Here is a 27,098-nt window from a genome sequence, read left to right as displayed (position 1 = left end):
TTACTACAGAATGTGTGATTTATACCTATCATGTCTGTTTACTTGATGACTGTAATGAGTAGTAGCTTACTACAGAATGTGTGATAAAGTTAACTTGCGCATTCTTCTGAAACATTAAATCATTCTGTGGTTTGATACTCAGTGGAAAACAATATGTTGATTTATCATGAATAAGTAAAAAGATACCTAGTTTATATACATACTTAATACACATGTTCATTGCTTTGTTTAACATGCTATGTTTGAGGCCTATTGCTGTCCTGCAGTTAGACTGATGAGAAGACAGTTCTCTATCACATATCTAATGTATGCACTGAGGATATGATGATCATGTTTAAGATCAATGGAGATTTAGTTACCTTTTGGGAAACCCCTGAAATATTAAAAAACATTGTCTTGCTGAAGGTTGATTATATTCACATGAAATTCTTTTTGGAGCATAATGTGACCCTTGATATTAATTTTATCTTTGAATAGCAACAATATGTCTTTGTCCATCGCTGTGTGCTGGACATCCTGGAGGAGAATGGGCTTGCTCCAAGACCATCTTCTATCCTAATGAATGGCAACTCTGGTGGTGCACTCCTTATGGAGATGATATGAGATGCAGGACAGCAGTTGATTCCTGACTCCATGCATCATATACACAAGAGATTTGGGAAGGGCTGCCATAGCAACCTAAACATGACTGGTCTTTAAAGAGAGAAGCTCCCTAGAAAGCCAACTTTCCATTGTTCCTGGAAAGCTATTATATTTTTGTAATGAAATATTTTATGGACAGTGGCTGGCCTCTGCCAACTTTAAGAAAGTTATAGTGAACTTTAAGAGATGCCAAAATGACAATTATTGTCTTTGTTTTGAGTAAATGTTCATCTTTTGTTTATTGTTTAAACTTAGTTAACCAGTCAGCTATTGTAAAGACTGAATTAAACGCTAAATTTAATTATAACAGATTGAATTTGAAAACAAGTTAGTGTGCCTTTAAAATGATGTGTGTGGAAAATTTTGCATCTGGCAACTCTATGTTGATCGCAAGTTTTTAGTTGATATTTCATCGTTGATTAATTGTCCTTTGTAGGGAATTCTCATAGCGATGGTAAAATATTTGATCATCTTGATGTCAACAAGTCATTATAGAATGAAACTTTACACCATCTGTTTACCAGATTTATTGCCAGCATATTGAATTTTGCCAGTTTTTTTATAATTATTATGATAATATATTTAAAATATTAATGATATTGAAGTCTGCACATATGAGGACTGTTTTCAATGCATGTCTTTATCGTGTCAAAGTTCAGTCTTTTTCCTAAAACTCCTCAATTAAATATATGGAGTAAAGGCTCCTTTAGTGTGGATGTCATTGAAATTTCAGAACTTATCTGAGTTTGGTAGTTAATTTTGTGTTAATTCCTATCCATCCAAATGCAATAACCAAATTAAGAAATTTCTTTAGAATTGAATATAAAGCTTTTCTGCTGCCTTATATTTCAGTCTTCCAATCTTATATAGTATATAGCTAAACATGGTTTATGGTTGTTTGTGAAAGAGGGTGAGTGTAATTAAATAATATATAGTATCAGTACTACTCTTGCTGATAGTCCAGATACTATGCAATTCTAACAGAACATTCCATTGTGTTTACCAACATGGAAATTACATATAAATAACCAATGAAAATACTTGACTATTGAACAACCTCAACTTTAAATATTTCAAACATTGTATATTAATATTATCCTAGTCATTGACAAGTGCGTAGCCAGGATTTCATCTTAGGGGGAGGGGCAGTTTCAATTTATTGACCTTGAACAAGACGCTTTGTGCTATCTGCATGGAGTCCAGAATCCCTCAAAGGAGCCTATGCAGTCAGGTTGGCGTGTGTTTGCATTTGTGACACTTGCTTGGGTGTGCGATGCCCTATCATTTTGGCATTGACCTTATGAATATTAGAGAGGTTATGCGGTCAAACGTAAAAATCTTAACAATGAAATAACTCTGCAACCTGAAGTTGGATTGTAGCCAAACTTGGTATACAATTGTTGGTTAATAACTGGTAATTGTAAACCTGCTTTATTGGGACTATGTAAGCCCCCAAAGTTCCGGGCCCATTTTTAGACTGGGCCCACTTTTTCTTAACATTGCAATATAACTCTGCAACCTTGTGTCGGATTGTAGCCAAAGTTGGTACAGTTGTTGGTTAATGGCTGGTACATGTAGGCCATCTGGGCACCAAAATATTCTGACTGGGTGAGCCCAAATTTTGTTTCTACATATTGTTTCTACCTCTAAAATATTTTTGGGACCATTTAAGTGCTAAATTGTATTGGGCCCAATTTTGGGGAGGGCCAAAATTTCAATAACTCCACAACCTTAAATCAGAATGTATCCAGACTTGGGATGCAGTTGTTGGTTAAAAGCTTTTACATGTTGGCAAATGATATGAAATTGTGTGATGACATACAACACTTTAATATCCCACTATGCAAGGAACCATAGTGCCTGCTGGGCTCGTGTCAATTATTGGGAGTACAGAAAATGATACAGGACCTTATACTTGTAACTGTCTAGTGGGTGCTGCTTGGCTTGCTAATATGGAACTTATAGTCTGGACAAGTGTATGAATGAAGTGATTCTATCTACAGCTCCAGAAGCTTCATTTCAGAGATCTGTAACCCAGGTCATCACCATATAATAAAGTTTGTAATAATAGGAATGATTTCATACTAAAATAGAATGTTTCATATAATGTCATTGCAGGCTTGTAAGTAATTCTCTTTTCTCATGGTTAAGCTGCCTCCATAGATGACAAGCAATCTTTTTATTCTGTGCTGACATTGCTAGTGCTAGATTGAACGATTGCGTTGAATGTAACTAATATCTGCCCGGAAGTACCAGATTTATAGTCAGGTGCTTTGACTTCCAATTCATGATCAGCAATCCGGTGGGTTTGGGTAACTGATTCTTCTGAGAAGTGAGATAGTAGCATGAAGAGAAATTGTAAGTATGATTTACAATGTTAGTAAGTTCTATAAGTAGCCATGGTAAGCTTCATTCAATCTCACCGAGGAGCACTTGACCATCTCAAACTACGACAGACGGTATGCTTAATGTAGAACTGTATATGAAATAAGAAAGATTCAATGCTTTTCTATGAGGATTTCAATTAAATGCTTTGTAGTTAAACATCACATAGTCTTCTGTTAATACCTGTTTGAATTTCAAACAGTATCTTAGATTAATTTGTAAGAATATTAAAACACTGCTTCAGTCTATAGATATGGTGATGGAAAAATGGTAGAAAACTTTATTATTAGTATTTCTTTCTTTCTTCTTTCCTATTTTGGTAACCATAGGGTATTTTTTTAGTTGTATAAAGTTTCTTTATACTTTTGTAACAATGTGCATAATTTTAATGAAAAACTTGCTTATTTATTTCTTACAGGTTTTACTTTGCCAATGTCTTGCCGAACAGGTTCAACATATTTGTTACATTAAGCAATAGATTGTGCCTTCTCTAAATTATATCTTGTTTACTTAAAAATCAAATACATGAATATTTACACTGTTGACAGACATAGTCTTGATTTTGTTCATTATTGTTTTTCATGTTCTTTACTAGCAGTGCACACCTTCTGCTCAGATGGGATATTCAATGAAGGCATTGTAGGAAATGGGTGAAGCTACCTCAGACACTAATTGAGGATTTTTTCATTATAGCAAAAACATTGGAGCTTTGTAAGATCTAATGTCCAAGCTTAGTATCAAGGTTAAAATGAAGACTTTATCAAATATGCAAAGCAGGCATCTAAGACAAGTTGTAAGGCCACTCTCTGATACTAATGAGGAAAAGGCAACATTTCTTAGAACAAAAATACAAGGAAAGTCTGTGCAATGTTGTCAGATTATATGATCTCAGGGTCTAAGGAATATACTGTCCCTTTTTGGATATTATCTTTTATATCCAACCTCATTCACCACTTTGTAGCACCCCCCCCTTCTCCTCCAAGCAGCAAAACAGAAGTCACAACTGACCACAGTGAAGTGTAGTGTTTAATCAGCAGGTTACACAACTGCTATGATGAAAATGATGACATTTTATGATGACTGATCAAAATGTTTTCTTTGCAAATAATCTATCTTTTACATCAAATACTCTTTAAAGTACAGAAAGTCTTTGCTCTGCAAGTTGTAGCATTTCACTAATAGAGTAGTCAATTATTTTACAGGAATAACTTAAATGCATTTGTCAAGTTATCCACAGAGATCATAGCATGCCTTTAATCACTAAGGTGACATTAAATTAATCCATCGATGTTCACTGAGTTTCTGGGATTTTTTTGCCTTGGATTGGATAGGGTTACTAGTTTGTCTATAGGGGATGTGAAGTTTATAAAATACTTATACCTATTGTACTAACGTTATGGATGCATCCAATTGTGGAGTATAAAATTAGACATAAACTTTAAAGGAAAACAAAACATTATTTATCAGTATGCAACTATGACGTCACACCTGTTTGCTCCAAGTTCACTTTTGGTACCACAGGTGGCAACTTCAACTTCCAATATCTCAAAAACAGTAGATAGGAATTGAATGCAAATTTCAACAAAATGCTTACATTATGTTCCTCTTTAACATATCAAACCGAAATGTTGACCTGGACTATTCTTTTAATAAACACACAAGCAGGTATGAATGACAAATATTAATAATACTGAAACACTGCTGTCTTTTATTTTAAATCGTTTCCTTGATATACAGCACAAAGTATGTCGCTAATTTTTTTGAAATCAATCAAATTAAATAACCATAACTTGAAGGAAAAAAATATATACATAAAAGTTAAAAAATTCTCCATGATCTTTCATTGTAAACTGAATTTGTATGTAAGATGCACTATACATAATGCTTTTTGCACACATGGGTAATGAGTTGTTCTCCATAATCTATTAGTGTAACCATGCAGTGCACTTGTAGTGCATATAGTACGTTAAGACTGCGATTAAAATTTGCATAATAAATTAATTATAGCCATACATTGATTAAACTCCACAAAACTAATCACATGATTTAATGATCAGCCTGGTTGAGTGTGTTTAATACCTTGAACAAGTCATTAATAAAATGATATCAATGATGACACATAACATTGGATTTCTTGTGAAGTCTTCACAACCCTGTAATGATAGGCAATACAAATTTCATGATCAAACATCCATTTTAATCTCAGTGAGCAGTTACTCAGGGTACCAATGATTTGTTAAATGAATCACTATTTTATAATATCTTGGAGAATTATGGACTTACCATAGCATTATACTCGAAATTAACATCAACCTTAACTTGCTGATGGTTTAATTATATACCCTCAATATGACACAACTATGAAATATCTAATCTTCAAACATGTAACAAACGTACTCAATTGTGGAATATATTCCAGGTTTCTTCCATCTATCCAACTTTCTAAACACATTTGCAAGAGATGAGGGCTGTTATTAGCTATTAACATAAACATTGCATTGGTATCATGCACCATACAACCTGTGTCAGTTACAAACTAGCCTCTTAGACAACACACTCCAGTACTACATAGGCAAAGTTACTTTCATACTCTTTAGCTGTTTGTTCATACATTATATTTGAAATAATAGAACATCTCCCATAGAAACCTTTTAAATGTCTTAAAGTGTTGGTGATACATCTGCCAAAAGTATTAACTGTTGTCCAATTTATCCATAGGAATTGGACAACTGTTGGCTCATGGTTGTTACACTAGTTCTCTTAGTAGTGGGTTGTAGGACACAGAGGGTAACAGTAAGTAACAATAGGAAATTCACAATTAACAAGGAATTCAGTCAAAGGAACAGCAAATGTCTCAAGTAACAAGGTCAATTCCCATAATATCCCAATTTGGTAAGCTTAGTCGAGAAGTGTATGAAATTACTTATGATTTTTATAAATGGATGTGAGGAAGATGGTGAGATTTATAGGTGTTTTCACTACTACTTATTGAGTTGGTTATACTCCTCTGAGTCAGACAAAGCCTAATTTGACGAAATTTATGCTGTCCGTTTACATTTGAGAACACACCAAACGTAAGTCATAACAGTTATTTACTTACAACGGTTAAAAGATTGCAATGTTTGTTATGGTGAAATCATAAAAAATCTCAAGAATCATGAACACAGTGTAGCAACTCACTAGGTCAAAAGTTGAGACTGGAGGTACACAGACTTTCAAATTGATGGCATTCTTGATGCCTTGGAATGAAAGTGATAAATAAACAATGTTTACTCAGGACAATGAAATGGCAAAAGACGTACATCCAAGAAATGATTAATCTCAGTTGCTAGTATGTTTTTACCAATCAGGTCTCCTTCCAATAATTCAGATGACTGTGTATGGCTGTAGTTCTCTGGACCTCTCCAACTGATTGAAGGAGGGTAAGACATCCTGTATACGAGAAACCAACAATGAAGGTCCGTCTTATCTTCAGTCCTTTGTACCCGATGTTAAGAAAATGACATTATCTGAGAATCAAACAAATTAAGCAGTTTCTAAGCACATGGTTGCATCCCATTACTTAATTGATATATTCCTTACGCAGGGGAAAATTTATCCAGTATCGCATCACAAAATGTTATGCAAAATGTTCAAACAAATTATTACACACCAACCAGAGTATTTTATGAGAGATACAATCCACAGCCTTCAAAACTGCTACACAAGATTTAAACACAAAAGAATCCTTTGTTTTTTATTCTTAAAAACCAGATTGACTCATAAGGATGCTGTACATACTAGTTGAATGTATTACCGTAACCTGGTTTTAAGTAAGGCAAAAGAGGAACACTCTAACAATATATTTTCAACTCAACTGCTTGGGATATGAATTCATGAGTAGCTTCCAGCAGCAATCCACCGTTAAATAAATACCATAAATAAAGCACCAAGTCAATAGGAAAGCTGCAAGAACTGCAAGATCCTGCTCAGTCATGATGGATCAATATCAATAGAGACTACCTGATGATAATGTATTTGATACTGCTCAGTCATGATGGATCAATATCAATATAGACTACCTGATGATAATGTATTTGATACTGCTCAGTCATGATGGATCAATATCAATAGAGACTACCTGATGATAATGTATTTGATACTGCTCAGCCATGATGGATCAATATCAATAGAGACTACCTGATGATAATGTATTTGATACTGCTCAGCCATGATGGATCAATATCAATATAGACTACCTGGAGATAATGTATTTGATACTGCTCAGCCATGATGGATCAATATCAACAGAGACTACATGTTGATAATGTACAGTATTTGATACTGCTCAGTCATGATGGATCAATATCAATAGAGACTACCTGATGATAATGTATTTGATACTGCTCAGTCATGATGGATCAATATCAATAGAGACTACCTGATGATAATGTATTTGATACTGCTCAGCCATGATGGATCAATATCAATATAGACTACCTGGAGATAATGTATTTGATACTGCTCAGCCATGATGGATCAATATCAACAGAGACTACATGTTGATAATGTACAGTATTTGATACTGCTCAGTCATGATGGATCAATATCAATAGAGACTACCTGATGATAATGTATTTGATACTGCTCAGTCATGATGGATCAATATCAATAGAGGCTACCTGATGATAATGTATTTGATACTGCTCAGTCATGATGGATCAATATCAATATAGACTACCTGATGATAATGTACAGTATTTGATACTGCTCAGCCATGATGGATCAATATCAATAGAGACTACCTGGAGATAATGTATTTGATACTGCTCAGTCATGATGGATCAATATCAATAGAGACTACATGATAATGTATTTGATACTGCTCAACAATGATGGATCAATATCAATAGAGACTACCTGATGATAATGTATTTGATACTACTCAGCCATGATGGATCAATATCAATATAGACTACCTGGAGATAATGTATTTGATACTGCTCAGCCATGATGGATCAATATCAATAGAGACTACCTGATGATAATGTATTTGATACTGCTCAGCCATGATGGATCAATATCAATAGAGACTACTTGTTGATAATGTATTTGATACTGCTCAGTCATGATGGATCAATATCAATAGAGACTACCTGTTGATAATGTATTTGATACTGCTCAGCCATGATGGATCAATATCAATAGAGACTACCTGTTGATAATGTATTTGATACTGCTCAGTCATGATGGATCAATATCAATAGAGGCTACCTGATGATAATGTATTTGATACTGCTCAGCCATGATGGATCAATATCAATAGAGACTACTTGTTGATAATGTATTTGATACTGCTCAGTCATGATGGATCAATATCAATATAGACTACCTGATGATAATGTATTTGATACTGCTCAGCCATGATGGATCAATATCAATAGAGACTACCTCATGATAATGTATTTGATACTGCTCAGTCATGATGGATCAATATCAATAGAGACTACCTGATGATAATGTATTTGATACTGCTCAGTCATGATGGATCAATATCAATATAGACTACCTGATGATAATGTATTTGATACTGCTCAGTCATGATGGATCAATATCAATAGAGACTACCTGACGATAATGTATTTGATACTGCTCAGTCATGATGGATCAATATCAATAGAGACTACCTGGAGATAATGTATTTGATACTGCTCAGCCATGATGGATCAATATCAATAGAGACTACCTGATCAGGAATGTATTTGATAATGCTCAGCCATGATGGATCAGTATCAATAGAGACTACTTGATGATAATGTATTTGATACTGCTCAGCCATGATGGATCAATATCAATAGAGACTACCTCATGATAATGTATTTGATACTGCTCAGCCATGATGGATCAATATCAACAGAGACTACCTGATGATAATGTACAGTATTTGATACTGCTCAGTCATGATGGATCAATATCAATAGAGACTACCTGATGATAATGTATTTGATACTGCTCAGCCATGATGGATCAATATTAATAGAGACTACCTCATGATAATGTATTTGATACTGCTCAGCCATGATGGATCAATATCAATAGAGACTACCTGATCAGGAATGTATTTGATACTGCTCAGCCATGATGGATCAGTATCAATAGAGACTACTTGATGATAATGTATTTGATACTGCTCAGCCATGATGGATCAATATCAATAGAGACTACCTCATGATAATGTATTTGATACTGCTCAGCCATGATGGATCAATATCAACAGAGACTACCTGATGATAATGTACAGTATTTGATACTGCTCAGTCATGATGGATCAATATCAATATAGACTACCTGATGATAATGTATTTGATACTGCTCAGCCATGATGGATCAATATCAATAGAGACTACCTGATGATAATGTATTTGATACTGCTCAGTCATGATGGATCAATATCAATAGAGACTACCTGATGATAATGTATTTGATACTGCTCAGCCATGATGGATCAATATCAATATAGACTACCTCATGATAATGTATTTGATACTGCTCAGTCATGATGGATCAATATCAATAGAGACTACCTGATGATAATGTATTTGATACTGCTCAGTCATGATGGATCAATATCAATAGAGACTACCTGATGATAATGTATTTGATACTGCTCAGCCATGATGGATCAATATCAATATAGACTACCTCATGATAATGTATTTGATACTGCTCAGCCATGATGGATCAATATCAATAGAGACTACCTGGAGATAATGTATTTGATACTGCTCAGCCATGATGGATCAATATCAACAGAGACTACCTGATCAGGAATGTATTTGATACTGCTCAGCCATGATGGATCAGTATCAATAGAGACTACTTGATGATAATGTATTTGATACTGCTCAGCCATGATGGATCAATATCAATAGAGACTACCTGATGATAATGTATTTGATACTGCTCAGCCATGATGGATCAATATCAACAGAGACTACCTGATGATAATGTACAGTATTTGATACTGCTCAGTCATGATGGATCAATATCAATATAGACTACCTGATGATAATGTATTTGATACTGCTCAGCCATGATGGATCAATATCAATAGAGACTACCTGATGATAATGTATTTGATACTGCCCAGTCATGATGGATCAATATCAATAGAGACTACCTGATGATAATGTATTTGATACTGCTCAGCCATGATGGATCAATATCAATAGAGACTACCTGTTGATAATGTATTTGATACTGCTCAGCCATGATGGATCAATATCAATAGAGACTACTTGATGATAATGTATTTGATACTGCTCAGCCATGATGGATCAATATCAATAGAGACTACCTGATGATAATGTATTTGATACTGCTCAGTCATGATGGATCAATATCAATAGAGACTACCTCATGATAATGTATTTGATACTGCTCAGCCATGATGGATCAATATCAATAGAGACTACCTGTTGATAATGTACAGGTATTTGATACTGCTCAGCCATGGTGGATCAATATCAATAGAGACTACCTGATCAGGAATGTATTTGATACTGCTCAGTCATGATGGATCAATATCAATAGAGACTACCTGGAGATAATGTATTTGATACTGCTCAGCCATGATGGATCAATATCAATATAGACTACCTGATGATAATGTATTTGATACTGCTCAGCCATGATGGATCAATATCAATAGAGACTACCTGATGATAATGTATTTGATACTGCTCAGTCATGATGGATCAATATCAATAGAGACTACCTGATGATAATGTATTTGATACTGCTCAGTCATGATGGATCAATATCAATAGAGACTACCTGATGATAATGTATTTGATACTGCTCAGTCATGATGGATCAATATCAATAGAGACTACCTGATGATAATGTATTTGATACTGCTCAGTCATGATGGATCAATATCAATAGAGACTACCTGATGATAATGTATTTGATACTGCTCAGCCATGATGGATCAATATCAACAGAGACTACCTGATCAGGAATGTATTTGATACTGCTCAGCCATGATGGATCAGTATCAATAGAGACTACTTGATGATAATGTATTTGATACTGCTCAGCCATGATGGATCAATATCAATAGAGACTACCTGGAGATAATGTATTTGATACTGCTCAGCCATGATGGATCAATATCAATAGAGACTACATGTTGATAATGTATTTGATACTGCTCAGTCATGATGGATCAATATCAAAATAGACTACCTGATGATATTGTATTTGATACTGCTCAGTCATGATGGATCAATATCAATAGAGACCAGGGTTGTTGATTTTTTTTATTTTTTTAAAAAAATATAAAAAATCGGATTTTTTTGATTTAAATTAGATTTTTTTTATTTAAATCGGATTTTTTTTATTTTTTTAAAACCACATTTCAGTTGGACCCCATTGTTGCCTACATTATCACATATATGCACCCATATCCACCCAGATCATTATATCCCCACATTGGGGATATTATGGTGTTGATCACTTTCAATTTGACCACATGTGACCCACTGCAGTGGCCATTTAATTCATCCAATTTGAACAAAACAAATGAGAGCAACGTATGGTGGTACCAAAAGTTGGTGGTGATCTCATATAGTTCCTGATATTCTCCCATTTGGCTTTTAAGCACACTGTGATTGCTATGATGTGGGGATATACGTTGGCGGTTTAACGCCAGCTGATGTCTAGTTTTAATATATAAGCCTTATAGGCCTATAATATATTCAGAATACTTTGCAGGCTAATTAAACCTGGGCCCTGGGCCTCAATCAATTTCCCATTGAACACACATGACCTAAGGCTACTGCAAGTCTAAGAATACCAATTCCAGTCATTCACTTGGGGAGCTTGTTTGTGCAAGCACTGTGGGCCTAACACTTCATAGTTTATCCATCAATATACACAGGAAATACATTCTGGTCCACTCCACTAGTGATAATTGGAGATTACACTAACACCTATTGTATTCTGGGGTGTTGTTTGAGCACTTGACTTATGAATTGAAGTGTCATGACTCATGCCTAAGACACCTTGTCCATTGGGCCTATTGATTGTGCCATGGATGGAGGTACCTCCATAATTGTACACAGATCACATAGTGACCACTAGTCATCCAGTGAGCTCATTGCACTATATCATAATCACATGGACATAGCAGAACATTGCCAAGCCTTAGTCTTATCATATCTCAGCTAGAACACACCTAAATACAGTATGTCTGGTAGGAAACAGGATGCCATTTGGCATCATTTCAAGAAAATACCATCCAATACCATGACTGGGTGCCGTGCGAAGTGTAACAACTGTGGGCATGAATTGCAAGGTCTTGTGAAGAGGATGAAAATTCACTACAACAAGTGCTCAGGGAAGGAAGATGAAGGTGGTGCAAGTACTTCAACGCCTGCTCATGGGGATACAACTGGATACAATGAAAGGAATGGTCACCTCCTGTCTATCACCACTGAGTTGTGCCGCAACAAAACCAACCATGCAATACATCACTCAATATATCATATGCATGCATACAACTTTCATGGCATCAAAATATAGCAAACTACATTCCTGATTTTGTAGGGTTTAGCTACAAATTCCAGCGTAATGAGTATGGAAATTTAGTGTGTGAACGAACTACAGTGTACAGTATGTCTGGTTCAAGTAATCTAGGCCTAGTAATTCTGGTACCACAGAGACTGGAAATAATGAGGGGGGTAGCCTGAATGTCTTACAATAAATTATTGTGTGTACTCTAATATAGAATTGGTGATTTGCAATGATTTCAAGCAACTATTCACATAAAAAATGGAAAAGTAGTAAAAGTGATTTAAATCAGTGATTTTTTTGAAAAAAATCATCTGATTTAAATCGCGATTTAAATCAGTGATTTTAATCAAGGTGATTTAAATCAAACAACCCTGATAGAGACTACCTGATGATAATATATTTGATACTGCTCAGTCATGATGGATCAATATCAATAGAGACTACCTCATGATAATGTATTTGATACTGCAGGAATTGCATCATTCCTGTTCTCCAGGAACACTTGAAAACACTATCAAGCAAAGAATGAGAATTCTTGGCATCAATTACAAACCTGCTTGAATATACATTTCTCTCCTCTCGATTTCTTCTTCATCCTCATACTGGCTGTATCTCAACTGACCTTCCACCAATAAACGGGAACTGTGGATTCAGAGGTAACAGAACACAGGATATTTCACAAATAATTCACAAATTGATATACAGTAAAACCATGTCAAGACAGTTCAGGCTGTTGCCTGCTAAAAAAACCTGATCTGGTGCGATATCCATAACAAAGAACTGATTTCATAAAGGAATTTTTCAGATGGCCAATTATGTAATGGTCGATTACTTACCCAAAAATAATTCTTGCTAAATTTTACTTATCTACAGTAGTCTAGCAGACTTATTACCCTGTTAAAAACATTGTTAATATCATTATATTGGAAGTGTAAAGTAACGGTATGATATAAAATGGAGAATTGTTTACATTAGCAATGAATGATATCACAGACTACTTGAGCAATACTTTTCTTCGAGTCTGAGTTATACAGACCAGAGCACAATACTACCATATCTCAAGTCAAGACCGCAGCACAATACTACCATATCTCAAGTCAAGACCGCAGCACAATACTACCATATCTCAATTCATTAGCAACCCTTTGTGACCAGTAGTAGCAGTGTAAAACATGTTATCATCTGCATTGAGTTGGCCAGAAGTTCCCGCCAACAACACACAAAAGGTTAAAACTTGATTTCTGGCTACTTACCCAGTAGATGCATAGACATAGACATTATCTCTAAGACCTGGACGAAAGATCTTCACTCTATGCCACTCAGTGGTTTGTACAAATGTCTCTGATCCCTCTGTAGACAATGAGTTTGAAATCATGAGATTACACATGGAGGGGGTAGAGGGGGGTTACAAGGATGTTAGACAATTGCTGGAAGACATTAGTGTGCTACATTCTGTGAATGAGTCTTTAGTAAATTGACCATTGTACATAGTATAAGTGGTAGCAATTTTACTAATACAAACTTAAAGATGCAATGATAGGCAATACTCTACCAGTAGTGATGTTGGTTACAAAAAGACATTTTGGGAACTCCAGTTTTCTTTTAATGTGACCAGTAACCTAGACAAGCAACATTCTAGAATGCTAGTAAATTTGTGGTATAAATGGATCATGCACCAAGAAAGAAGAAAAACTGATTTTCCAACTGACAATTTTTCTTTTTGCTCACTCTTTAGGTAAAATATTTCTACATTGCAGTTCTACAGGTCTTCCTTGCAATAAGCAGACAAACTTTATCTTAAAGAAACTGTTTATAAACAGAAAATACATCTCTATACATATCAGTAGTAACGTACAGTAAGGATGGTATCTTACTTGGTTTATAGTAGTTATGTGTGGCCAGAGATAGTTGCAGCACAGGGTGGTCAGACTCTTTGCCCCTCAAGTTAATATTACCAACCCTTCCGAGTAGCGTCACTTTGTTCAGACCTGTAGGAAATAACATCAAGAGGCATGTAAATCAGTTATAAAGAACAAGTTTGTCCATGTCATATCTATGCGCTTTATTTGTAAGTTAAACACTTACATAGTTATACACAGTATACAAGCTTTAAAAAACTTAGTTCTCCTCTTTGAACAGTAACCTTTAGAAGGTAACTAAATACACATTATTGACTGTAGATGAACTGTGAACACTTACATTTTTCCCTGGTTTCATTATCAACGAGTCTCCGGGCACTGAAATGTATACATCTCCTCACAATCTAGAAAATAAACAAATAAGAAGCTATTAACTAGTTAATCGATAAGTCAAAAAAAAAAGGTAAAAAAAAGAAAGCCAGCATGGCTTAGCGATTCCTTGCCATTTGCATTTCGCGGGTTGGACCCGCATTCACACACCCAAACCCGCTGACCCGCGCAAGCGTCTGAAAAACCTGCATTGTAATTGTCAAGTATACATAAAAAAAATTGCATCAAATTTTGACTTAGCAACCATCATTTCTTTAGCATTTAGCATATAATAGAGTATAAAACCTCCTTTACAGCATCATTTGAACCTCAAATTAGCCTATAATTCTTTTCATTGGGGCGAGCAGCGAACATTTTCATGCCACGGCTAAGAATGAATCACCTAAATCACCTACTATTCAATTTATTGATGTTACACACAAACATTTTGGGTGACAAAAGCCTTTCTAAGTGCCAGCATTTTACATGTAGGAATCACCAGGATTCCCAAAAAATTCAAAAGGGGAGGGGGACACCCCCTCCCCTTATACCCCTCACCCAGGACAGTGATTCGTGGCATGGACCAGCATTTGCCTTCTCAAGAGTTGGGAGCTATGCAACATTTTATGAATCCTTACATGTACAAGAGTTTCAACTTTTAGCTTTAAATCACCTTTGATCTGCATGACATTAGAGTTCTAGTAGTCACTAGGGTGAGGTGCCAGACTTCGTATGAATTTTACCCACCTGTTCATTTGGGATTGAATTTTGTTTACAAGGTTTTCACACATTAACCACTGGTGAACTCAAATCAATTTTCACCTCTACCATCTTTTAACTTTTGCTTGCACATATCATTCTTACAAGCACTGAGACTTGGAACTCTGGTGACATCAAACGACCTTTGACCTCACAAACAAAAGGGTTCTTGTACTCGCTTCTTTGGATCCACATTTTAAGTATGGAGTTCATCCAAGGTTTGCTCAGATTGAAGATATCATATTTCAAAGAATTTCAGACTTTGACCACAAATGACCTTTGAGAGGTCCAACTTACACAAGGGTTCTAAGCACAAAGGCGGTTCTACATAATGAATATGAAGCTCATCTAAGCTTTAAATTTGAAGTTATCATGTTATTGTTTGCAGACTTAGACTTCTAGGGATCTTTGACAGAGCTCTATAAGAAACAATAGGATAACTCCATTTTTTATCTATGTTACATGTATTTTATCTCCTTAGCCTCATGTTCCTAGAGCCAGCTTTAAGCATACTAAGCTATAATTGTTTACAAGCAAAAACATAACGTTCATTGATGACTCACATATAATGGCAACAGTAGTAGAACTTGGAAAACTGTGTCAGTTAGAAAATCTATAGAGCTATTGGCAGTACTATTGCTACATAAAATTCTTACCTAGGCTAATTACTACTGCCAATGCTAAGGCCAAAACTGAGATAGGCCTAAGTTTTTGTAGCCTATCGTAACCTACCTGGGAAACACCACTAAGACGAATAAAATTAACCATGACTTCTCTGCATGAAATTGTTTACTTTAACTACTGTGCTAGAACTTAGAACCAGGTTGTGTTAATGTAGAGATCACACAGTAAGTAATCGTTCAGCTGAGATTAAGAAGGCAAGATTCTCAATATCGCGATGCAGTGTGACTTCCCAGGTGAAAGAAAGTGGAAGGGCCAACGTTAAAGTTACCAATATTCGCGCCACAGACAATAAGGGAATTCCCGTAATTGGGCAGTACCATTTTCGGAAGACTCCCAGTTGTCTCATTTAGAAATAGTGGTATTCATCTACGAAGTACGAATTTTCTATTCACCAGTTTCTTGAAATATTTTTCGAATACCAGGGCAGTTAAAGAAAATTGATCGGTCTACACACTTTCCAATTTTGATGAAGTAGAATAGTAAGGTCATTCGACTGTAACAACGTAAACAAACAAACAAACTGGCATTGCAGCTAGGCCCTAGTTCAAACCAGAGCCGTTCAAAGGAAAACAAATATCGTAGAAAATAGCTGTAGAGTGTAATGTTAGAAGGAAAAGGACTGATGCGACTGAAGTAACGAAAAAAACGGAAATGCAAGAGAAGCACCATTCCATTATATGTCGCCATAGAAAGTCTGCAGCATGAACGATAGAAAGTAGTGGAATATGGATTCTACTAGAAGTCTTCCGTCACTTCTATCATTGTGAGCCACCAAGATTTACTGTAGGCCCAGTTTCGCTACTGACGTTAAGCTTAGGCCATGGGATTTAGTTTTTCATTTGCGCTAACACAATTTTTAAGTGGCATGATGCATTTTCAATATTTTATTTCTTGTTAGCTTGTTCCAGGATGTCATTGCAATGTATCGGTCTGTAATTACCACTACTGATATAGTTTGTCCAGTTGTGGCAAATTATAGAAATGGCAAATTAGATAATATTAATGCCTAATTATGGTATTATTAATGCAGATCAGTTCTGGCCACAAGCCTCATGCATGTGTCTATATGCTACTATTTGAATTGATGCATAATTTATGATTTTCTGCAATTTGATGATATTGGTTCTTGAATGACTTATGTGATGGACTGTCCTTTTTGCATAAATAATGCAAATTTTAAATCAGAAATTTTGAAGCATGAGTATGGTGGACTCAAAGCTAACACTTTCATTCCCATGGCCTTATTTATAAAATGATAACACAGAAACAATGACAACTGGCCCATTCTTTAATGGCTGGTCATCCCACTAGGTAACATAAATCAATTAATGCAATGGAAGTTGCATGAAGGATAAATTACAAATATAGGTCATACCACTTATAGGGCTATACGATTGTCATGCACATTTTGTCAGCTTATGCACTGAATTTTCAGAGAAAAATGCCAAATAGGCCTAATTGATACATATTAATGTTATACTGTACCTGGTTTTATACTGGGGAGACTGTTTATTGCTTTAACGTTGGATAGGGCAGGGTTGCAATTTATCATAAGAATGGTGTGAAATTAAGTGAATATGATGTATTCATAGAATTTGTTGGAAACTTTGAAGAGAAACAAAACCTTTTATGTCAATGTGTACTGTGATCTCAAGATCATCCCAGTTTGCTCCATGTGCATATTTGATACAAAATTTGTTCTTGAAAATGGCCCGGGCATATTTGGTAACCAGCTACATCCAACTACATCTGGGTACCAAGTACTTGACATTCTAAAAACTGATACTTACTACTGCTCCCTGATGATCATTGCAAGCATATGATTTAACAGTTGAATGTGAAGACATTGTTATTGTTTGCCAATTTCAGAAATTATTAGAAATTTTCTGATATTGGACTGATAAAGTGGCAGTACGCAATAACTTCCTGGCATATACACAGGGTTGATAGACTAATTCATTGATTCTGCATTCACGCTAAGAACTGTTCTGTTTAGTAATATACATCACTTGTGCATTTTTCTTCTTTGTACAGCCTCTTCATATTTGGTAATACACTAGACTACAAATATAATACTTCTGAAGACACACACAAGTAAGATGATACAATGGAATGCCAAAAGGATTGAACAGTTATTTGGGTTAACGTTTCATGTGTTTTTATATTTAAATACTCATAAACCACTATAGTCCTGAGTAAGAACTTAGTACAGTACTTTGATCAGCAACTGAGACTTCCGAGTTGTACAGGATGACCAGTATGCGTACCAATTAACATCCAAGTATATTCCATCAAATATAACCAAACATTTGCAAACAAGTACTGCTGTATTAATAAAGGCTTAGTAACAAGTACTTTACAAGTACTAGTACAACACTAGGGTGTACTGGACTTTGGACAATAGGCTGGACAGCCTGGAAATTCAGTGCACTGTCCTCCATTTGGAATGGTCTCTGGTTGATGTATGTTTTTCTAACATGGCTTTTAGCTGACTGCATGTTTATTTCTCATTTCTAATTAAAGGATTTGAATTAAAACAGTAAACAATCAATGTTTGATATTCAGGAAATCCTACAACTAAAGTATTCTTCAAACTACTTACAAGTGCATCATCAGTACTCTCCTCCGTATATGAATTTACTTGAATGAATTAACATATCCAACTGGGCAAACAAGTACAATTTCATTTACAGTTAAATGTGTAGTTTCCGGCTTTATGAATGACATAAACTGTGCATATCACTATTATAAACATAATTTATTAGAAGAAAACTTGCATGATTTCCAACAAACAGTAATACATGGTTCATGACTACTAGCCCATGTCATCTTGTCATGTCATCTCCCCAATTGGGGGGGGGGGGGGTCATGGTGCTTATTTAATACCTGTAGTCAAAATAAGCCAGGAAATAGATGGGGCCCAGGAAAATATGGGATGAAGAAGGGTGTGTTTTCTTTTTCATAATGTAGGCCTACTGGAGGATAAATGACAAGTACAAAAAGTTGCCCAGTGACATAATGGTCCTCGGAAACTCTAAAAGTTCTTATCTGGAACAATATAAAAGACATGTTTAGTTGAACTTTTTATGCTTTATTCAATATTCAAAATGTTGCTTTGTTTTAATGCCAGCTGGTTCCTTCCATCCTCTATCACAGATATCATAAGATATCAATTGTTTGGTAAATAGTTGTTCAAAATAGCTAGTATATCTCTGTATATTTAAAATGGTTTGAAGTATAATAATCAGTTTACAATGTTGCTCTGCTTCATAATTGTTTTCACAGAACTATTCATGAAGTTGTAAAGATCCTTTACCTTCATCATAATGATGTTGAGAAACTACCGACCAACATAAAAGAAAAGCTGCTGAACTTAATGTGTAAGCGAGGATTGATAAGTGATGTCAACATTAGTAAGGTATGTGTCTTCTATCTGAGCCTTCTGAGACCTGGGTTCTACTTTCTTAGCTTGAGTCCACTGGCCTTACGTAGTGACAGCATATTTTAAAAGTAAAAGGATCCACGCTATGTTAAATGATTATTCTCTGTTTCAATATTTATTTGGCCTTTCACCTTTACTTCATCTAAACTGCACCTGAAGTAGAGTCATTAATGTAAAATAAAAAACGGGGGAAAAGTTATTTCACGCTTAATTTTTGTTGACTCGATCTGCATTTCCCTCTGGTCTTTTGTTTCAAAGAGTAAACTATGAGGGTTTGTTGCCTGTCACTCTGTTAACTAATATAAAGATTCAGCTGAAAGATTTAGAACTGCTGTGGAGTGTATCCCAAGCCAAATAATATGTGTCAAGTTTGACAAAGCTTGGTTTTGATTAATTCATTCAAATTCAGATTGGATGTCGGATGTTGTGTGAAGTGCAGTGAGCAGTTTGCTTGTTTGTCAACTGCAAAAGACATCTGTCAGCACAATAAGACAGACTATGGCATCGTCATATTGGCAATTATTCAATTATTGCAAAATATGACAGGGAAGCTAAAAATGTTGCAACCAATGCTAGGGTGCCCTTGAGCACCAAGGGCCCACTTCAATGAACTGCCTGACACACATATTGACATGCTTCAAGCCTTCTGCTGAGGTTGTACTCCACCTGTGCAGCCATTCAGCATTAAATATCAAGTGAATTTAGGAGCCTGTCAAGCATATGTGTCTAACATCAACTAATATGTTTTATGCCAGATTGAAGATGTACACTTGTTGGTTTTCACAAACTTTTTTGTAGCTTTCTTTAATATTTCTTGATATATTTATTTTACCAAGGAAAAAAAGTATTTAACAGTCATATTCTTAGCACAGAGGATTTGTCAATGTGAACCTGTGATTTGCTGAGATGTACTCCTGAATAACTCTGTTTCTTAATGATTATTCCTTTACCAGGTTGTGACATCAAAAACACGTCATCTGGATTTGAGTTGGAGTAACTTCTCTGACCAAGCCTTACAGTCAATCAAAGTTTGCAAGAACTTGCGGAAAATTGACATAAACTGTACCAAGGGTGAAAGAGAAAACATTACATCTGAAGGTATATTGTTTCCTTTGTTAGAAACAGTATTGATCAGTGTGTTGGTTCTTGTCACACACTATCCAGTGGCACTTGCCATTGCAATGGTTTATGGTGCTTCAATAATAAAATAAAAGAATTGCTTTTTATATAGCACTTTATACCAGCGATAGGTCTCAAAGCGCTTTACAGATGTTATATTACCCCTGGTCAATGATAATCTGTCCCAGAGACAGTCCCTCCAGTCGGCAGCAGTTATATACTGCACCCAATGACAAGTTACCTCACAGGTACCCATTTAACCTCTGGGTGGAGAGAGGCAAGTGAGATAAAGCATCTTGCCCAAGGACACAACGTAATGAACTAGGCAGGAATCGAACCAGCAATCCTTGGATCATGAGTCCGACGCCTTTCGCCACGACGCTCTCTTGAGCTTCCTTTATCATCATTTAGCTATTTGTGCATGACAGTTATTCCATGCGGGGTATGGCGGGCCATCAGTCTCAAATCTTGGGAGATCGACTTATACCGATTTAAATCGACATATACCAATTTCCTTTGACTTATACCATTTTCCAGCAGCTTAAATTGACTTCTACCGATTTAAATCGACATATACCAGTTTAATTCTACATATGATCGATTTTAATCGCCGTAGCAGGGGGGCTGTGCATATGTAATGGTTAAGTAGATTGTAAAGTTTACTTAATGGTTTAACTTTATAGTTACTTTGTGGTTCCATCTTAATGAGTACAAGAGTCTTTTTTTGAGGCCAAAGGTAATGTGAGGTCACCAGAGGTCAATAGCTGAAATATTTGTAAACATTATTACTTCAGTAGTTGAGCTTGGATAACATTTATACTTAGTATAACATTTGATTTAATGTAATTGAAAGTCTGTAAACCTTGTAATCATGATAACTACAAATGAAATGTTTGAATGTACATTAATACATGGTATATGGATCTGCCTGAGTGAGCACAGGAATTGTTATATTTTAGTTAAGGTTATAGGTCAAACTCTGACAAATTTGTGAACATGATAACTCCAATAATATTTACATGGTTTAACTACACTTAATGTGTAGGATTGCATGAGTTTTAGGTCCAAAAACTTGAAGAACTTGTGTGTCCGTGGGATTTTGTCTGCATGAATAAAGTTGAGAGGTTCCTTTGATTTACTTGAATATCAATTATAAATGTAAACTATGTTACAGTGGATTTAACAATTAAAACCATAATTTGCTTCTTCTGAATGATATTTTTTAACGTGCAATTTACCCAAAAATATACAAGGTTGCAACACATTCCATTATTTGCCTTTTGTCATTTTCACATTTTGCAGGTTTTCAGGTGGTTGCTGAATCATGTCCATATTTACAAGCAGTAGGCCTGAGGCGATGTGTCAATATCACAGATGATGCTATCATTCCTTTAGCCAAGTCATGTAAACAATTGATGGAACTCAACATTGGTGGCTGCAAACACATCACTGATGCATCTCTCGACGCCATTTCACAGTCATGCAAGTTTCTTAGCAGCATCAACTTTTCAAATACCAAGGTTGGTCTCTATTCCTTCACAGATTAATGCAAACTTACCTAGGATATCACTGCAGTTATGATGCTTCTTCATTGATGAAAGAAAAGCATCTGATTGCATATCAGTACTAAATTTGTTTTTGATCATTATTGATTCATTGCTGGAGGCAGAAGGAATCTATGCAATGGTGGAAAAGTGTGTGTGTGTGTATGTGACACTTGCTTGTAAACACTGTAACTCAAAAACTTCATGGTGGTTTAACTTCATACTTGGTAGGTGGATCCGTCTTAGTGAGTACAAGAACCTTATTCTTTTCTGTGAAGTGTAATGATCATTTGGGGTAAACAGAGGTCAAAGTCTGAAAACCTTTTAAACAAGATAACTCAAGAAGTACATCTTTCTTGAACTTCATACTTAGTATATAGATCCAGCTTGGTAAGTGTAAGAACGCTATTGATATTGGTAGCGGTCAAAGGTCACATGTGGTTGACAAGTGTCAAAGTCTGAAAACCTTTTAAACATGATAACTCTAAGTTTAAGCTACAATTTGTACCATTCCAGATAAACTGTTTCTGTGTGGTTACACAGAGACTGTAAAATATGTCTTGCTACTTTTATTTCCAGCTATATATTCTTCATATTATTATCAAAATACAGTAAAATACATCGAAAGCAAGAAGGTATTCATGGTATGGCGTTAATGGGATTAATACACACGAGTGATAGTCAAGAGGGCATGTGTTACTACTCCCCAAAGATAAGTGAACTAGTGAAGTACCGTTGACAGTCTAAGTAATAGATTAGGATATCTCATGGACATTACATTAATAATCTGGGAACTCTCCAATGCTATGATTTTCATTTGGTGAACATAGTTGGTCAAATTCAGTTTAGTTTTGTGAAGGGGCTCTATATGTCTTCAACAAAACATACAGTCATCCAGGAAATGAGATTGTAATTACAGTCAACTAATTCGCTTACCTTTATATTGTTTTCTTGCAGGTAACAGACAACGGTGTAATCACCTTGGCAACAGGTGTCTGTCAACGATCACTGAATGAGATTCACATGAGCCATTGCATCCATCTCACCAATCAATCCATTGAGGCCATTGTCATGTTTTGTCCAAATGTTCAGACTTTGATTTTCGATGGATGTCCATGCATTACAGGTAAAACTAACATTAAAGGATTTTAGGGTACCCTCACTTCCAAAAACTGAGATAAATATACTTCCTTTCTTTCTTCATTGTGTTGCTTCAGTGATCCGTGACATATCTATTGTCTAATCTTTCTTGGATCCTCCCTGTCAGTCTACAATCAGTCTCTCTTTGGTTTCACATTGTCTGCCGCTGTCAAAATTTATCAGAAAGCAGTTCAATGTTTTCTGTTTCTTGAATTTATTCAGTTAGTAATTGTAGTTGGTATCACACACCTTAACCTTGCTTTGCATCTGACCTTAGAAAAGCTTCTTTCTCTCAGGGCCCCCCCCCCCTTCACGTTCATTTTTGTATTACTTGTGATATTTTGATATGTGATGTTTGTATTATTGAAAGGTGGGAATAAAGAACTTTTAATTGGTTAGATTTAATATTGTTACTTCATGCTCAGTGAAGTGTCTTCTTATTGCTGCTAGTAATTTCTTGTGTGTGAGGTATCTTAATATTATTATATAGTATTTTCAAATCATTATTTTGTTTCCTCATGTATAATCAGTCCTGACTTGGCACATATCAGTACCTCTTGCTGTTTCACATTGACTCATTTGCTCTAACAGTCCTATTCACATACTAGTCTTCTGAATAATAAAATTTAGTCCTGTTTTTTTGCATTTACATAGAGAGTGGTAGGCAAATGTTGCAGGATGCACATACCAATATGAAGCAACTGACCTGGACAGTTTACATGACCTAAGGTCAAAGGTCACAAGTTTGAAGACAAAACTGAGTATGACAGAAGGTGATAGAAGGAAGGAAGGAGAAAGAAAAAAAGAATGTCACAAGTCTTCACTGTCTTTCAGTTCACAGAGTTGAGCTGATTTTCTTGTGCTGGTTGTTGTGTTTATATACTTTATAGGTGTATGCATTGTTAATAGGAGTAAACCACCAGATTGACAGCAAGCAAAACCAACCTTAAACATTATCTCATGTACAGTTTTTATCTAGTTACATAAATAAAATATAGCATGAATGCTATCTTACCACTGGTATCTATCTCCACCTCCCCCCCCCCCCCCACCACCCGGGTTCCCACATAGAATATTGTTAAATCTTAACTGAAGCTCCAATATGCCTAGTTCATTCTTCCTGAAGTAATGAACTATTTAGTTCATTTACTTCAGAAAGATGTTCATTCCAACATGTTAAAAGTACCCAGCAACTAAACTTTAAAGTGTTAATGAATTATGCATATTGGAGCTGCAGTTAAGATTTGACAATATTCTATGTTTGATGTGGGAACCTGGGTGGTGGGGGAGGGGAAGGTGGAGATAGATACCAGTGCTAAGGTGTTTATCACTATGTTAGCAGAATAAGCTTGTTTCCTTCCTGTTTTGTACACATGTCTTTATAAACACCCATCAATCATTCATAAGATACACACATACTTTCTTCTAATATTTCTTAGATATTTTGTGACACATTTGACTCCCATTGACATGTGATATACTCAGACTCTAGTGATAATGTTCCCCTGTTGTACTCTGGTATAAGAGGTACACTGCCATAAATTGTGGAAATATTGAAAGTGTGGTTTAGCTTAAGCTTTACATTGTAATACCTGAAACCTTCATGCAGTATGTCTGAAAGTTTCAAGTTCATAATGTTAATCAAGTAAATCATTCCATAACTGCATCAACCAATGTAAGATATATTACTACTTGCACTATATATGGTTATTGCAAATCCATTAATAGGAATCCATGATAACCCATACATCTTTAACATTGGTGACCTTCACTCTCCATTTGCAGGGACAAAAAATCAACATGTCAAGTATGATTTCTGTTCAATTTTCCTGTTTTCAGACATTGTGTCTGTTTACTAGTTTCCTTATTTTGATATTGTTGACCTTTTATGTAAGTAAAACAAGTGGGCTTTCCCTGAATATGACTCACCACTTGAATCCATTGTCTAGTTATTGAGTCAATATTGTTTAAAGTAAGTGTCACATGACCACACATAGATACTGCTATGATCCATAAACTACTATTGTCATCAAACCAAAACTAGAACAGAATTTGTTATTGTTACATGACACCCACCCGACACCTCTGAACGTCGTTCCTGTTCAGTTCGTTCGTCTGATTTTCGCTTTTGTTGATGGCTGTGAAATTGTCCTGTAGCTTCATGATATTCATTCACTATTATTATGGTGCAATAAAAGTTGCATTAATCAAGTGAATAGATAACAGAATGGAACAACTAATGACATTGTTTAAACTGTCTCAAACTGAACAAGCAAAATACTTCCTCTTAGTTCAAAACAAACCGTTATAAGTATCTTGTTTAACAGCATAACTATTAGTAACTCTAGTTATTTCCTATTCTGTAAACTAGTTTTTATGTGTAGTTACCATGCCGACTCATGACTAATGGGTTCAAAATTACCTATGCTGTCATTAAAACAATGATCCATTGAGTTGCGTATATTGAGAGACGCATATCGCAAGAATGGCAAAGAATGTTTGCTCAAGCTATTAGTTTTCAGAAGACTGTAAATGCCAGTGGGAACTCAGAAAACAAAACAAATATACAAATGTATGTGACATGTTTTTTAATTCATATTCTTCATTTATCTACAATAGCATGTTTCTGTTGTGCTTTAAATGTATGATTCATTTGGTACTGCCAGATTGAATGCGGCCGTGGGTGAAATGTTTTCATGTACATCGGACTGACAGGTGCATTCTGCACTGTCATGTAACATTGCATTATTTTAAACAAGTCCTGTAATATTTGCTCATGTCAACTACACTAAAATATCTATGCAGTCAACAATTTGGTTGAATTCCGTCTGTAATAACCAGTGTATTTTCGACTCTCAATTGTCATTTAATTCAAATTAATTTGATGTTTGTTTTATTTTTGATTTGTGTTTGTCGTTCCAACCATTTAAGGTTTTTGCCCATTTGACAGGTTTTTTAATTCAATTTTTGCTGTTGGTGCATTAAAGTGCAACTTATCTTTCGATTAATGGTAGCATATGATGCCAGCAGAAAATCCAAGCAAAGTGCAGCTTCGAGAAGTAATATTATCAGATTCAAATTCAAACTAGCAGTCATCACCTTGATACTATATTGTTTTAGTTTGAACTTCCATTGCCAATCAATGTTACCTGATTATTCCAGAGTTTTTTTTTATTTTCTTCATTTTTGCAATCAGCAAAATGAAGCAAGTCACTGAGTATTAGTCGTTAAGAGCTTTTCCTTAAATGATTCTGATCCTTTCTTCTAAGTTATAGGTTTTCTTGTTCTTACATTTTGTTTATGTTGTTCTTATTTATATGTAGATACCATAAATTAATTATTCTGGATAACTTTATTGATGAGGTAAAACTGGGGTGTGGCAGTTTAAGGAGAAATGGTTTCCTTATTATTGACAAAAATAGTATCATTAGACAGTGTAAACTTTATGTTCACACTGTCAAGAGACAGTAATGTTCATGTTGAGGTAAAGCTATAAACATGATTGCCAGCACCATCAGCCCCATAGACAGGAATTGAGTTGGAGGGGCACCAACAATTTCAGGAGGGGCACCAACAATTTCAGGAAGGGCACAATAC

General features: G+C 35.4%; 3 protein-coding genes across 9 annotated transcripts in view; 2 read left to right on the top strand and 1 right to left on the bottom strand.

Annotated features, from left to right (window-relative positions):
- Window positions 1-3,574, top strand: part of LOC139967565 (uncharacterized) — a 71,351-nt gene extending 67,777 nt beyond the window's left edge. For all 4 annotated transcript variants that reach the window (XM_071971517.1, XM_071971528.1, XM_071971500.1 and 1 more), the window contains exon 28: window positions 478-3,574. In XM_071971517.1, coding sequence (XP_071827618.1) covers window positions 478-603 — 126 coding nt within the window. In that variant the 3' untranslated portion in view covers window positions 604-3,574. The remainder of the gene's footprint in view (window positions 1-477) is intronic.
- Window positions 3,575-4,715: 1,141 nt separating this feature from the next.
- LOC139967618 (single-stranded DNA-binding protein, mitochondrial-like) lies at window positions 4,716-16,708 on the bottom strand. Of its 2 annotated transcripts, none has more exons than XM_071971595.1 (6): window positions 16,574-16,708; window positions 14,785-14,848; window positions 14,460-14,573; window positions 13,839-13,935; window positions 13,139-13,227; window positions 4,716-6,536 (listed from the first exon to the last, which is right to left on the bottom strand). In XM_071971595.1, the coding sequence occupies exons 1-6, from the start codon at window positions 16,574-16,576 to the stop codon at window positions 6,499-6,501; spliced, it is 405 nt and encodes a 134-aa protein (XP_071827696.1). In that variant the 5' UTR covers window positions 16,577-16,708; the 3' UTR covers window positions 4,716-6,498. The 2 variants fall into 2 exon arrangements, with proteins under 2 accessions (XP_071827696.1, XP_071827686.1); XM_071971585.1 differs by lacking the exon at window positions 16,574-16,708 and adding an exon at window positions 16,305-16,555.
- Window positions 16,608-26,505, top strand: LOC139967581 (protein AMN1 homolog). 3 transcript variants are annotated; one of them, XM_071971546.1, is made up of 6 exons: window positions 16,608-16,629; window positions 19,542-19,674; window positions 20,652-20,796; window positions 22,120-22,337; window positions 23,319-23,487; window positions 24,156-26,505. In XM_071971546.1, exons 2-6 carry the CDS (start codon window positions 19,633-19,635, stop codon window positions 24,227-24,229), a joined length of 648 nt encoding a protein of 215 aa, XP_071827647.1. In that variant the 5' UTR covers window positions 16,608-16,629; window positions 19,542-19,632; the 3' UTR covers window positions 24,230-26,505. The 3 variants fall into 3 exon arrangements, with proteins under 3 accessions (XP_071827647.1, XP_071827640.1, XP_071827656.1); XM_071971539.1 differs by lacking the exon at window positions 16,608-16,629 and adding an exon at window positions 16,796-17,019; XM_071971555.1 differs by lacking the exon at window positions 16,608-16,629 and adding an exon at window positions 17,055-17,073.
- Window positions 26,506-27,098: the final 593 nt, after the last annotated feature.

The sequence above is a fragment of the Apostichopus japonicus genome, chromosome 1, assembly GCF_037975245.1.
Source record: "Apostichopus japonicus isolate 1M-3 chromosome 1, ASM3797524v1, whole genome shotgun sequence".
NCBI lineage: Eukaryota > Metazoa > Echinodermata > Holothuroidea > Aspidochirotida > Stichopodidae > Apostichopus > Apostichopus japonicus.
The sequence above is the reverse complement of the archived record's forward strand: the minus strand, read 5'-3'. Positions and strand labels throughout refer to the sequence as shown.